Source organism: Mobula birostris, chromosome 1 (genome assembly GCF_030028105.1).
Source record: "Mobula birostris isolate sMobBir1 chromosome 1, sMobBir1.hap1, whole genome shotgun sequence".
Taxonomy (NCBI): domain Eukaryota; kingdom Metazoa; phylum Chordata; class Chondrichthyes; order Myliobatiformes; family Myliobatidae; genus Mobula; species Mobula birostris.
Genome location: NC_092370.1, coordinates 67,289,203 through 67,302,518, shown reverse-complemented (window position 1 = coordinate 67,302,518; position 13,316 = coordinate 67,289,203). Strand labels below are relative to the sequence as shown.

Below are 13,316 nucleotides of genomic sequence, written 5' to 3'. Positions count from 1 at the left end.
AAATTAGGAGAGGACACATAAGATAATACAGATGCTGGAATCTTGTTTTCGCTTAAGATCTAGATTGGTCCTCAGGAAATGCTAAAGTCTCATGTGCGAAATCACAATGAAAACTTCTAACAAAGTACAAAATTGAACTTATGTAAACATGATGTAGAATCTGCATTCACCCCCGAACCCCACTCTTAGCATAAAGACTGCCAAGTATTGCAAAGTATTGTGACTACATCCAGTTAAATTACTGAAACTAATCCAAAATGTAGGAAAACTATATTCAATTTAAACATTTACTAAATGTTTCACTAAAACTCTTAAATAAAATTATTTACCATACCACTTCTGTATTTGTGTATTTAAGAAAACAATTATATTTATTGATTAATATGTTAAATATTTACATTTTACTCAGGCTGTGGACAGTACATTTTCTTTGTCCCAAGATAAAACAGCTTAAATAAAACAGTGTCTGGGAAACAAGAGAATTAGAAAGATTCTATTATTTACCTGTCCAAGAGTGCATTCAAAATGTCCTAAGAAATCATCATCACTCAAGTCAACTGTTTTGTTATCAATATCATAAATTCCAAACTTCAATTTCTGAACCTGCTCAAAGTAGTAATCAACCACAAACTTCTTAGAGAACTTTGGAGAAAGACAATTCTTAATTCGTTCTGTGCGATCAATCTACAAAATGAACATGGCTTTAGTTAGCAAAAGCAGCAAAAGATAAGGATAAGGAAAGCGTCAGTTTAAAACCATATTTTTAATAAAGGAAAAATAACAGCAGGCATCGGAAAAACATTTAGTAATCCACAAATTCACCATTAGACAATTCCAGAGTATGCAAGCATGTAGCTATATGTGAAAATCAAGTAGCTGTATTCTGAGTCTGTGACTCCTTCACAGGCTGCTGTTGCACCCACATGATTATGAAATCAATGCAAACCCAATTATCACGGCAAAGAACGTCAAAGCTGGTACAAAATAATTGTAAACATGGTCATAATTAATGACAAGCCTCTCTAGCCATGAAAACACACTTTCAAACAAGAGAAAATCAGCAGATGCTAGAAATCCAACCATCACACACAAAATGCTGGAGGAACTCAGCAGGTCAGGCAGCATCGACAGAGAAGAGACCTTTTGGCAGGACTGGAGGGAAAAAATGAGGAGTAGATATAAAAGGTGGGGAGGGGAGAGAGAAACAAGGTGATAAGTGAAACTGGGAGGGAGAGAGATGAAGTAAAGAGCTGGGAAGTTGATTTGTGAAAGATACAGGGCTGAGAATGGGGGTGAGTCCAATAAGAGAGGCCATGGAAGAAAGAAAAGGGGGAGTTGATGGGCAGGCAAGGAGATAAAGTGACAGAGAGAAAAGGGGATGTGGAATGGTGAAGTGGGGGAAGGGGCCATTATTGGAAGTTTGAAAAATCGGTGTTCACGCCATCAGATTGCAGACTACCCAAAACGGAATGTAAGGTGTTGTTCCTCCAATCAGAGTGCGGCCTTAGTGCGACAGTAGAGGAGGCCATGGATTGACATATCAGAATGGGAATGGGAAGTGGAATTAAAATGGGTGGCCACTGGGGCATACCGCTTCTCCTGGCAGACAGAGCGTAGGTGCTCAACGAAACGGTCTCCCAATCTACGTCAGGTCTCACTGATATACAGGAGGCCACAGCAGGAGCACTGAACACAGTATATAACCCCAACAGACTCACAGGTGAAGTGTCACCCCACTTAGAAAGACTGTTTAGGGCCCTGAATGGCAATGAGTAAGGAGGTGTAGGGGCAGGTGAGGCACTTGTTCTGCTTGCAAGGATAAGTGCCAGGAGGGAGAGAGATCAGTAGGGAGGGACGAATGGACAAGGGAGTCGCGTAAGGTGCAATCCTTGTGGAAAGTAGAATGTGGGGGGGGGGGAAGAGGAGGGAAAGATGTGCTTGGCAGTGGGATCCCATTGAAGATGGCAGAAGTTCTGGAAAATGATGTGCTGGCCATGGAGGCTGGTGCGGTGTTAGGACGAAAGGAATCCTATTCCTAGTAGGTTGGGATAAGTGCAGACATGCATGAAATGGAAGAGATGTGGTTGAGGGCAGCACTGATGGTGGAGAAAGGGAAGCACCTTTCTTTGAAAAAGGAGGACATCTCTTTCGTTCTAGAACGAAGTCTCATCCTGAGAGCAGATGCGGCAGAGATGGAGGAATTGAGAGAAGGGGATGATGCGTTTTCAAGTAACAGGGTGGGAAGAGATATAGTCCAGATAGCTGTGAGAGTCTGCGGGTTTATAACAGACACCGGTAGGTGAGCTGTCTCCAGAGATAGCGACAGAGAGATCGAGAAAGGGGAGGGAGGTGTCAGAAGTGGACCAGGTAAATTTGGAGGTGGAAGTTGGAGGCAAAGTTGATGAAGTGGACGAGCTTAGTATAGGTGCAGGAAGCAGCATCAATGCAGTCGTCGATGTAGCGTAGGGAAAGTGGAGGATGGACACCAGTGTAGGCTTGGAACGTAGGCTGTTCCACGTCTTTTTACTCCATTCCTGCCAAAGGGTGTCAGCCCGAAACATCGACTGTACTTTTTTCCATAGATGCTGCCTGGCCTGCTGAGTTCCTCCAACATCTTGTGTGTGTTGCTTCCACTTTTTCTGTTTCCTTTAATAGGAGAGATCTCTATTCTTTATTTCATCATCTGCATCAATTTTGATTTATCCTGAGACACTTGGTGTTTCAGTAAGGAGCCTTCAATCTAATTGTTTGGAGAGTAATGTAATAGCATAATACATACACTGTAAATCATTCAGACAGGATTTTACAATCAAGTTCTCAATTTTGTTGGAAAGTAAATAGATTCTCTTAACTTTTGCAAGAAAAAATACCCATGCCAATACCAGTTTATCATGTTGACAAGACTGAAGGACAGTTGTTAGATTCAATGAGTCTCACTCCTAGTTAATTAAATTTAGAAACAAGATTCATTTACTGTTTGAACCCTTAAATAAGATCACAACAAACAATGAGAAAAATTAACTGCTTACCTCAGCCCACTGATTTTCACCAGTACTTATGAAGAACACACACAATGGATCAGATTTGGAGCCAACATCTTCATTCAAGAGATTCTCACAAGAAATGCTTAATTCAACTTTAGTCACACACTGCGCCATCTGTTAGTCTGCTAAGTACAGAAGAAAAAACCTCAATTGTCAACAAATTAAATGCATGAAAATAAGTTTCAACCCATCTTTATAAATTTTGCCTTTTTAGTTGTCTGTCCCTTTTTCAATCTCACTCAAAGCTGCCACAAAGACTCACATTCAAGCAAGTCATTCGCACTCGATGTTCCATACAAAATTAAAATCCTGTAGATGTTCTAACATAAGTATAAACAGCTGCTAGAAACATTCAGATCAGACAGAATTTGTGAACAGAATAAATGTGTAATGTTTCTGATAATGATGCATCAGTGGGTGCATCAACATTTCATCTGAATAGGACTAGTTTAGCACTCTCCAGATAATGGTTAGGAAGCTAGAAAGTCAGTCATGTGGAGGAATGAAAAAGCAGATAAACATTGTTAATCCTGGAAGCCCATGGATTGGTCTTCGTTACTCCTCTTGTCCTACAAGGAAGAATAATATATAACTTTCAACTTACTTACAAGACCTGTATCTGGTCTCCAATTAATTATGTAGTCAAGACAAGGGGAACATGTGCTGCATCATCAATTATTTAGTTTGCCAGAAGTCCTCTGTACACAGTTCAGCAGGGAACAAAAGAATTAAGCATGTGAGAAAGTATTATTTTACATAAATCAAAACCATGTTTGATTATTTCTTTTTCCATGAATCGGCTAGTTCCTCCAATGAAACTGCACTACAAAATGTAAAATCCAAAGAAAAAGTCAGGCAGCACCTGCAGGCAGAGAAAGAATTGTACTTGAGTTGTGCAGGTTTAATTCTGCAAAGAACTGCTGCTGACATGCTCCTTATATGATCTCATCTTGCATTGCCACACCTGCATTGTACAACATGGGAGATAGATCATGGCGTATTTACTTCAGCTAGGCTCAGCACCAAGTATTAACACCCTGAGCTGAACAAAGCTATTTCTAAATTTATTAAGATTCAAGTGTACTTTATGGTTCTAACAAGATCAAGACATTGATGATTTTCATTTTGATCAAGCTGTTTATAGCTTCTAGTTTTAGCTTGTGGAATAGAAGAAGCAAGCAATTGTTTAAAGCAATAAATGCAACTACAACCTCAATTTATGTCATTGATTGGACTTGTACTAGTCAAGGAAAATGGATATGGGAGTCATTAAGAAGTTCACTTGCAAATTGCCTTAACATCAACGAGTCCTGGGATGCCTTACAAAATTTGATCTGAGGAACTTCTGATAGATGCTCCAAACCAAAGTCAAAGAAATAGAATGAATATCATAAAAGGAGAAGGAGAGACAAGAGTATAGAAGTTTACTGAGGAATTCCAGAAAACAGCCAGCCAAGCCATGAGTGAAAATGGAAATATATATAAAATCCTGAAGCAAAGACGGTCAAACTTTTGCATGCTTTAGTTTTTTTAATTCAATAGCCCATTCCTCCAAAATAGATGGCTGTGTTTTAAAATGTACTGTCCTCCCACTATTTGAAGTTATTTGGTTAGTGTCTGAACAATTCAAGGAAGGTTTTTGGGAATTCAGTGAGTGTTTCTGGGAACACACATGACCCTCAAGAGAATGAAGTATTTTAAGATGGCTGTATTACAGAAAATTTACATCAGCATTTATGGATAAAGTTAGGAAAAGATGGGAACAAAACAATTGTTTTTAAATGTGGCAATACTGGTAGATGTGAACAAGCATCTACCATGACAAGAGATCAGGATGGTGTTAGTTAAAAATAGGCATCAGAATTTATGATAAACTCGGGGTTATGGTACGAAGAAGTTGGGAGGCTTTCGTGAGACCACTGAAATAGTCACCTGGAGGTACAGTAACATGGAGTAGCATATGAGGCAACAGCAAAACCAGGATTGTTATAAAGATATGACTATGTGTTTTTACTGATGGAGAGGAGATGGTATTCTGGTATCAGAACCTTTTCTCCAGATCAAACAGGACACATGCTAAAAGCAACCTGATGGGCAGGAAGGAGGAAAAAAAATGAAGTGACAAAGAAACAAAGTTTGTGGTAGGATAGAAGTAAACAGCTTCTATCCTCCCAGTATTTTCCAGAAGAAATCTGTTTATCCCATCATACCAAATATGAAATAAAGCCTAGACCTAGAACCATCCACATGCACTTGGAAACAGACGTACACAGTTTAGATAACATCACCAAGAGAAGCAGAATAGCAGCATTCAAATACATTTAGAAGCAAAGTGTATGTGTAGTGTAAGTCAGAGGGAAAGTGTAGAAAGAGGATGTGTGGTCAAATGGCTTACGTACTGTAGAAAGACTAGGAATAGTATGGTGAGGGTAACTATGCTCCTGTTCGTTATGAAGTAGCATAGTCATTCATGTGGGACTCTACCTGTTAGGTTAGTTTTTGTACTGTGACAAACACGGCAACAAAGTTCAAACTTGGGAATTGTTAGATATCTAGACATCTTATTATTTTATTCTACAGCAAAGTATGTAATTGGAAATGTACCATAATTTGTAAGGACATGCATGAACAGAGTGGTTTCATTATCTGGTTAATATAACAAGAGTCAGAGTTTATGGGGCATACATTGTGGTATTAATACAGGTCAGTGCATCTTTAGTACATAGCCTACTTGATAAAATTGTGTACAATAAAATTTTCACAACGTTATGATTTTCTATTCAAATAAGATAATCAAACTTTTCCTTCCTCATTCCTGATAATTATAATCCAAACAAGTTTTGTAGATATGCTTAGCTATTTAGTAATAATGCTTTTGAAAGAAATCCCAGTTGTATAACCAAAAAGCACTCACCTATGCAGGTAAAATGAAAATGAATGCACTTTGTCAGGTACAATCATGGTCCAGGACCACAGTCCTACTGTCCAATGAAAAGTCTCAGCATGCTCAACCTTTCTCCATAATTTAGTCCCCCGAGTCCTGGCAACATCCTTATAAACCTTCCCTGCAATCTTACCAGCATAATGGCACCTTTCCTACAGCAGGATGATTACAATATTCCAACATCAGAAAAGTTAGCTATTATACTACAAATACCTTTCAAATTTACAAAGGATCAAAGCATAATCTTAAAGACATATTCCACATACGTGTTCAATGTGGACATTGTGGGTTGAAGAGTCTATTTTTGTGCTATCCTGTTCGTACATCAAGGCTAAAAAAAAACCTCTAAATCCATCAAGTAAAGGAAACACATTGTTGTCAAACAAATTAAAGGCAAAAAGTGGATTCATGACTTTACAGTATAACTAGTCAAAATATTAAATAAAAATAATAGTTCAGATGGCAAAGTTATTTTTATTCCTGTTTTTCTCACTGTGCAACTTTCCCCAAACTCTGAAAACAGTCAATTCCAGAGCCTCAATGAACTCTCATCTCAAATATCTCAGCAACACATAGACTTGGTGAAAATAATTACAAGGAGAGAAAATAAACTGGACAGAGTACGATATTTTCAACTTTTGCAGTAAGTTGAGAGTACTAACTAATTACGGCAATTCAAATGATTGCTTGTCCAATGGAGGGGCTTAACTATACATATTTTACCAAGACCACATTAACCTTCCTGTGTCTATGTTCCAAAATGAACCAAATGTAATAGAAGTGTGGACACTTGTCTCAGAGAAAGCAAGAGAGATTGCTCTGTCGAAAAGTGCAGGTCAGGTTGCAGGATAAAATAAAAATCTGATCTTAGAATAGATAGAAAGTTGAATGCTCTTCAAAAGTACCATCACCTTTGACTTCCTATTGTATTTGAAAATTTGTACAAAACAAATTTACCATAAGACAGAGGAGCAGAATGAGGCCAGTCAGCCCATTGAGTCTGCTCCACCATTGTATGATGGCTGACTGATTTTCCGTTAACCCATTCTCCTGCTCTCTCCATGTAACCTTTGATGCATGCCCTTACTAATCAAGAATCTATCAACTTCCACTTTATAAAACCATTCATTTTCATTCATTACTGCTTCACATACAAACTGAACAATCATCACTTAGCCATCAAGAACCATCATCCATCAGCTATGGCTAAACAAGTCAAAGAATGCAGTATTGAAAATACCGAGGTCGATAGAATCTAACTTTTGCTTGTAGGAGAAAAGACGACTTTGGGGAGAAGGAAGATAGTCTTAAATGCAAGTAATTGTAGATGAAGCAGGTACAATTAGTTGGTCTAAAGCTACATGAATTGACAATCAGGGTTAGGGTTAGGGTACTGTCCAGTTGAAGAGCCTGGTCTGAAACATCGACTGTTCTCTTTTCTATAGATGCTGCACGGTCTGCTAAGTTCCTCCATTACTTTATGTGGGTTGATTAGGAGCCCGAAGGCACACATTCAACCATTCAGGAATAGCTTCTTCCCCTTTGCCATTAGATTTCTGAATGGACATTGACCCCATGAACACAACCTCACTACTTTTTTTTGTTTTCGCAATACTTATTTAACTTTTTAAAATATATTATGAATTGTACTGCTGCTGCATAATAAACTTCTAGACGTATGCCAGTGATATTAAACCTGATTCTGACTTCCTATTGCTCTGGCTTTGCAAAATATATTGCCAGACCAGCAGAAACCCACATGTTAAAAAAAATAAATAATTTTCTTTGAGCCAGCATTAAGAATTTCTGCAGAGTGCCTTTTATACACATATTCAGATCTCCTTCACTACTGATTGATTTGCAGACTGCAGCACAATGACATAACTTGGATCAACTATTTCTGAAATGTAGTGCTGATGACCAACAGCACATCAGTATTACTTACCACTGCATTAGAATGACAGCACAAGTAAAGCTAGATAATGATTAGTGTACAATTTCCCAACAAGGGATGGAGAACTTTCAGTTGAATAAATATGGAATATATATATGTATGTTCTCTCCAAAATTGTTTTAATACGTACTAAATGTCTATTTGGTTTTACTGACACAGCACTTACTCCAGACAGGTACTCAAAAATCAGATTTCAGAAGCAGAACCTTTGTTACATTATTGAAATTAATTGAGAATTTTACATTGACCTCAGCTGGCAACCCAACAACTTTTCTTAATTATCAAGGATGCCCACAAGGGCAAGCCACATTCAAAAAGATATGAAAAATGACTCGGTACAGGCCTCAGAAACACTTCACATAACCTGTTTTACAATTTAAATGGAGTACAGTGCCTGTTTTATGCAGCAAAAGCTACAAATTTAAAATCAACAATATACAGATATATGTTCATCTAATATCATGAAATAAAAAAGTACCAACAGCAAACTGTTACAGAACATATTGTAACAAACAGTTACAGGCTTGTAGTAGCTTTCCTTTGACTCTTCCAGGAATTTTATTTGATTCATGTCTACAATAGCTTCCAATCTCAAAGTACCTCCACCCATCACAATGTCTGCTTCTCCTTCCTAAAGTCCTGGTAAATTAATTCCTTCCATCTGGTCTTAACCATGGAGTTTATGTTTTCTCACCTGAACTAATTTGTATTCCTTCATCCAGTCTCTTAACTAGATTTCCAATGGTTTCAGTTTCCTGGCCTTGCTAATTCTACTGCTATAAAGAACTAATTTTCAAGGTTGTTTATATTTCAGGAAGGGCAAGACAAAGGAACACATACCAATCCTCAGGGGGATCAGAAGTAAAGAGAGTGAGCAGCTTCAAGTTCCTGGGCATCAAGATCTCTGAGGATCTAACCTGGTCCCAAAATATTGATGTAGTCATAAAGAAGGCAAGACAGCAGCTATACTTCATTAGGAGTCTGAAGAGATTTGGCATGTCAACAAACACACTCAAAAACTTCTATAGTTGTACCATGGAGAGCATTCAGACAGGCTGCATAACTGTCTGGTATGGAGGGGCTACTGCACAGGACTGAAAGAAGCTGCAGAAGGTTGTAAGGATAGAGTCAGCTCCATCTTGGGCACTAGCCTACAAAGTACCCAGGCCATCTTTAGGAAGCAGTGTCTCAGAAAGGCAGCGTCCATTATTAAGGACCTCCAGCACACAGGCCATGCCCTTTTCTCACGGTTACCATCAGGTAGGAGATACAGAAGCCTGAAGGCACACACTCAGCGATTTGGGAACAGCTTCTTCCCCTCTGCCATCCGATTCTTAAATGGGCATTGAAGCTTTGGACACTCTCACTTTTTTTAATTGACAGAATTTCTGTTTTTTCACATTTTTTAAAAATCTATTCAATGTACACAATTGATTTATTTATTTATTGTTTTGTTTTATTTATTATTTTTTCTCTGTCTCTGCTGGATTATGTATTGCATTGAACTGCTGCTACAAAGTTAACAAATTTCACATCACATGCCGGTGATAATAAACCTGATTCTGATTCCTAGGTATAAACTTAAACATACTACTCTCAATTTCCGCTTGGCCATCCTATTCTTCTGGATTTCCTTATCTCAACCTTCTCTGCTTCCTTGAATGAAAGCCCAGCGATTACTCTGCTACCATTCCCTCCTCCTCCAGCTATCTCAACTTGTTTTCATGTTGGCCTACTTCTGATTTCACTCACTTCTCCCAAATAAGTGGTTTAATAATGTTCAGATCATTGATAGCCCTATTTTTACATTTTCCCACCACTTATCATAAACTAGGAAATTCTATTAACTTTGCAGTTAATTTGTTCCTTTCTCTCCACTCCTGACGTTTATTTTAGGGGCAGCAAACTAACTGACTTTCAATTAGCTTCATACAATGACTACATTCTATTTTCCCAGTTTCTCCATCTCTGTTAAATCTCATCCCTCAATGCTACTGAGCAATCCCAAACCTAACCTATTGCCAACAGGCCTTCCACTGGATTCATCTGCTACACCTATCCCCTCATCTCCTCCATCCCTGAACTTTATTTGGGCCTTTACTTCCACCCAAACAGTTCCACAGACCATAGGTCAGCCAAAACCACTTCCAATATCTATAGCATGTAACCATCAAACATGACTGCCACACCCTTCCTCAGAATGCACATTCACTACATGTCACCTCATCATTTCCCTCAATAACCAGTAAGCTCAGAACATACCTACAGATACCTTTTCTTGTATCTCACTCCTCCCAGAAGCCCAACTCAGTCTCGGAGAAAACAGGTATTTTTCAATATTGTATACCATACTACATTTGCTGCTATTCTTGTCTATATACTGTGGAGAAGATAGATTATATAGCGTCTCCTAAATACCAGACACTCTGCAGATGCTGGAAATTCCAAAGCAATACACACAACAAATGCTGGATGATCTCGGCAGGTCAGGCAGCATCTATGGAAAGAATTAAAAAGCGTCTACATTCGGGTGGAGACCCTTTTGAGTACTGGAGAGGAAGGGGAAAGGCGCTAAAACAAAAAGTGGAGAGAGGAGGAGGAGGATCGCTAAAAGGTGCTAGGACCAGCCAGGTAAGTGGGAAAGGTAAAGAGCTAGAGAGGAAGGCGTTTACGTTCATACCCCACGGGCCTTTAAGGAATTTAATCACTGTTCCGTAGAACGTAGCCTAATTTGAGGCACTAATTATTTTTCTAACTTCCCCATATAATTAAACATTAATATGGTTAAGTTGTTTACCATACAACCGCATGCATTAGGGTTTAGGGTATTCTTTCAACATTGACTCCACTCTAGAAAACCATCACAACAAAAGTAAACTAACAACAAGCCATCACATTAAAAGCACGTTAGCAACAGAGTAAAGTGAATGTCGTCCCAGTCCTTACTAAGTTAGGAAGAGCGAGATGAAACCAAAGTTACATGCAAGGCCGACGGGTTTGCTGGAGACCTGCAGTGCGTCTGATCCAGTACTTCCTGCGGCGTAATGCTGGGCGATCAGCAGGGCGCACCCTCCACACCGTTCGGTTTTCAGTTCCCGGATTTGACTGCGATTAAAATGTTTCTGACCAAGACCTACAGTCTTTGCAGGCACCCGTGAGTTTTCAAGAGGAATTATTCAATCCGAGTTGTTGTGATCTCTTCACGTCTCCTTCTCGGGCAGCTGTCATTTCCAGGGGCGGTTCCTCTAAAGAAGCCATTCTACGCGCGTTAGCCCAGCCACAGCTGAGCTAAAATCAACGTTTAGACTTGAAATTTGACAGCTATGTGTTTGTGGGTGGACAAAAATTGAGGGTTATCAAACTTGGGCTCAGAAAGAACACTGCGTAATAAGATATCTATTTTTTTTTTAAATTAAAGTGACCTCCACGACTTTATAAACTAATTACTTTATAAAATAGTAATGAGTGAAATTTCTGCAGAACCCCAACCGGGCTTTTGAGGAAACGGAGACACCATCTGTACTTCGTGGGAAGAAATCAGTTTTTAGTAGTGCGTTGATTATACCGCGGAGTACTGTACCACATTTAATAGTTAAATTGAAAGAAAAAGAGCAAAACTAAGTAACGCGGCCGAGCACCGGAGTTTGGACTAAATTTGATTCTCCGACAAAATGGGTGAGGAGGCAGATTGCGCAGTTGTTCTTTCCGTTCCACATTGCACCATCAAGGAGCTAATATTGGGGAGATTGGAAATGCTTATGACAGATAAAATAAAACAAAAAAAAATACTAGAAACACTCACATTTTGGGCGGCTTCCCCTCCTCTTTCAGGATTTTTAGAAATTCTTTTCACGACTTCCTAGTCTACTCTGTACACTCCAGTCATTCATCTTCATGGCACTTTTCTCTGAAATACAGGAGGTACAACCTTTCACCACCTCGTCAAACAGGACTCAATCAGTCTTTACAGTTTAAACAGTAAAGAGTTTGCACTTTTCCCAATTTAATGTATGATGTTTGTATTTATAAACATTTGCTACACTGGTGAAATCAAATGCAGAATGAGTTACTGGTGTTTGCAGGAGTGACCCCGGCCCCCAAATTTCCTGTTGCCTGCTATTTTAATTCTCCCTCCCTTCATGCCATGATTTATCTGTCTGTAGACTCCTACACACTTATGATGGTACCCTGGGAAAGCTTGAAAAACTCCTTAACTACTGAATAGGTACTTAGATGCCTTCTGAATTCCCAATAGCAAATTCTGCAGTTGCAGGTAACATGCTCTCTCTATAGAACTAGCTGGTCCATCTGTGATACTGACTTGGTTTTTTTTTCACCATTAGCATAGCTTGAAGCTATTAGGTATGTCCCACAGCTCTGCTTTTAACAAATTTTATTTTGCGATGTGTTATCACTTACTAGCTTCCCACATTTCATTGAGTTTATAACCCTGAGCTCAGATTATCTCTCTTAACTGCCCATATTAATCAATTAATCAAGTGACCTAGTTAACAGTTTATCCCCACAGCAACCATAGCCTCATCACAAATGTAGGTTTTATCCTATCCACCCCTCTGCTCACTTCTCCTAATTTGAAAATACTTTTTTCTCTCCAAGAAAATTATTGAGCTGCAAAGTTAAGTTAGTTTCTCTTACCACAAATGCTGCCTGACTTGCTGAGTGCTTCAAGCATTTTCTGTTTTAATTAATTTTTGTTCAACATCTTTAGTTTTACTTCGATCTTTTTAATTATCTGAGATTTTGATTTGTCAGGGTTATATGACTACATTCTGTAATAGATAGGTTGCAATAGATGTACCTTAATCCTTATGAAATAGGGAATATACAAGTCTCATGTGATATTTATCTGGCAAAGGACACCATTTTAAGTTTGATAGGCTGCTTAATTTGCTTGTTGCCGTAAGATAGAAGGGAAAGGACTTCATCATAACTCTTGCAATCAGTTGGCCACAATAACTAAACTTATAAGGATAACTTGCCCTTTTTTAATCAAAGAATGCTATTCAGTACTGTATAACATTTACTCTTCACCCTTGAATTAAATCCATAATATAAAGATATACTATAGATTGTTGCAATTTAATTGTACCTATTGTCGCATGAATGGAATGTGGGCTGGTCAGTAGCCTCAGAATTTCTAACAGGAATCTGTAACTGCACCCTCCTCTTCCAATTTCCTAATGATGGTCACAGGCTCATGCTCCAGGAGTGAGATGCTTGAGTTTGCTGGAAAAGTAAAGGTAGAAGGCAGTAAGCTGCACCTTCTTATACCTTGCTTCATACCTTTTCATAGCAGGATGTATGTGAGGTGGCATGTTTGCTAATTCACTGATCTGCTGATTTTAATTTACTG

General features: G+C 38.7%; 1 protein-coding gene across 6 annotated transcripts in view; it reads right to left on the bottom strand.

The window, feature by feature from the left end:
- The window catches only part of LOC140196766 (copine-3-like), a 53,663-nt gene that overhangs the window by 30,753 nt on the left and 9,594 nt on the right, over positions 1 to 13,316 (bottom strand). Inside the window, exons 2-4 of one of the 6 annotated variants that reach the window (XM_072256534.1) lie at positions 11,745 to 11,849; positions 3,030 to 3,169; positions 505 to 684 (exon numbers count right to left, since the gene is read on the bottom strand). In XM_072256534.1, coding sequence (XP_072112635.1) covers positions 505 to 684; positions 3,030 to 3,158 — 309 coding nt within the window. In that variant the 5' untranslated portion in view covers positions 3,159 to 3,169; positions 11,745 to 11,849. Of the gene's footprint in view, positions 1 to 504; positions 685 to 3,029; positions 3,170 to 5,958; positions 5,981 to 10,888; positions 11,371 to 11,744; positions 11,939 to 13,316 lie in introns of those variants that run through there. The other 5 variants (XM_072256552.1, XM_072256544.1, XM_072256524.1 and 2 more) reach the window with 5 other exon arrangements.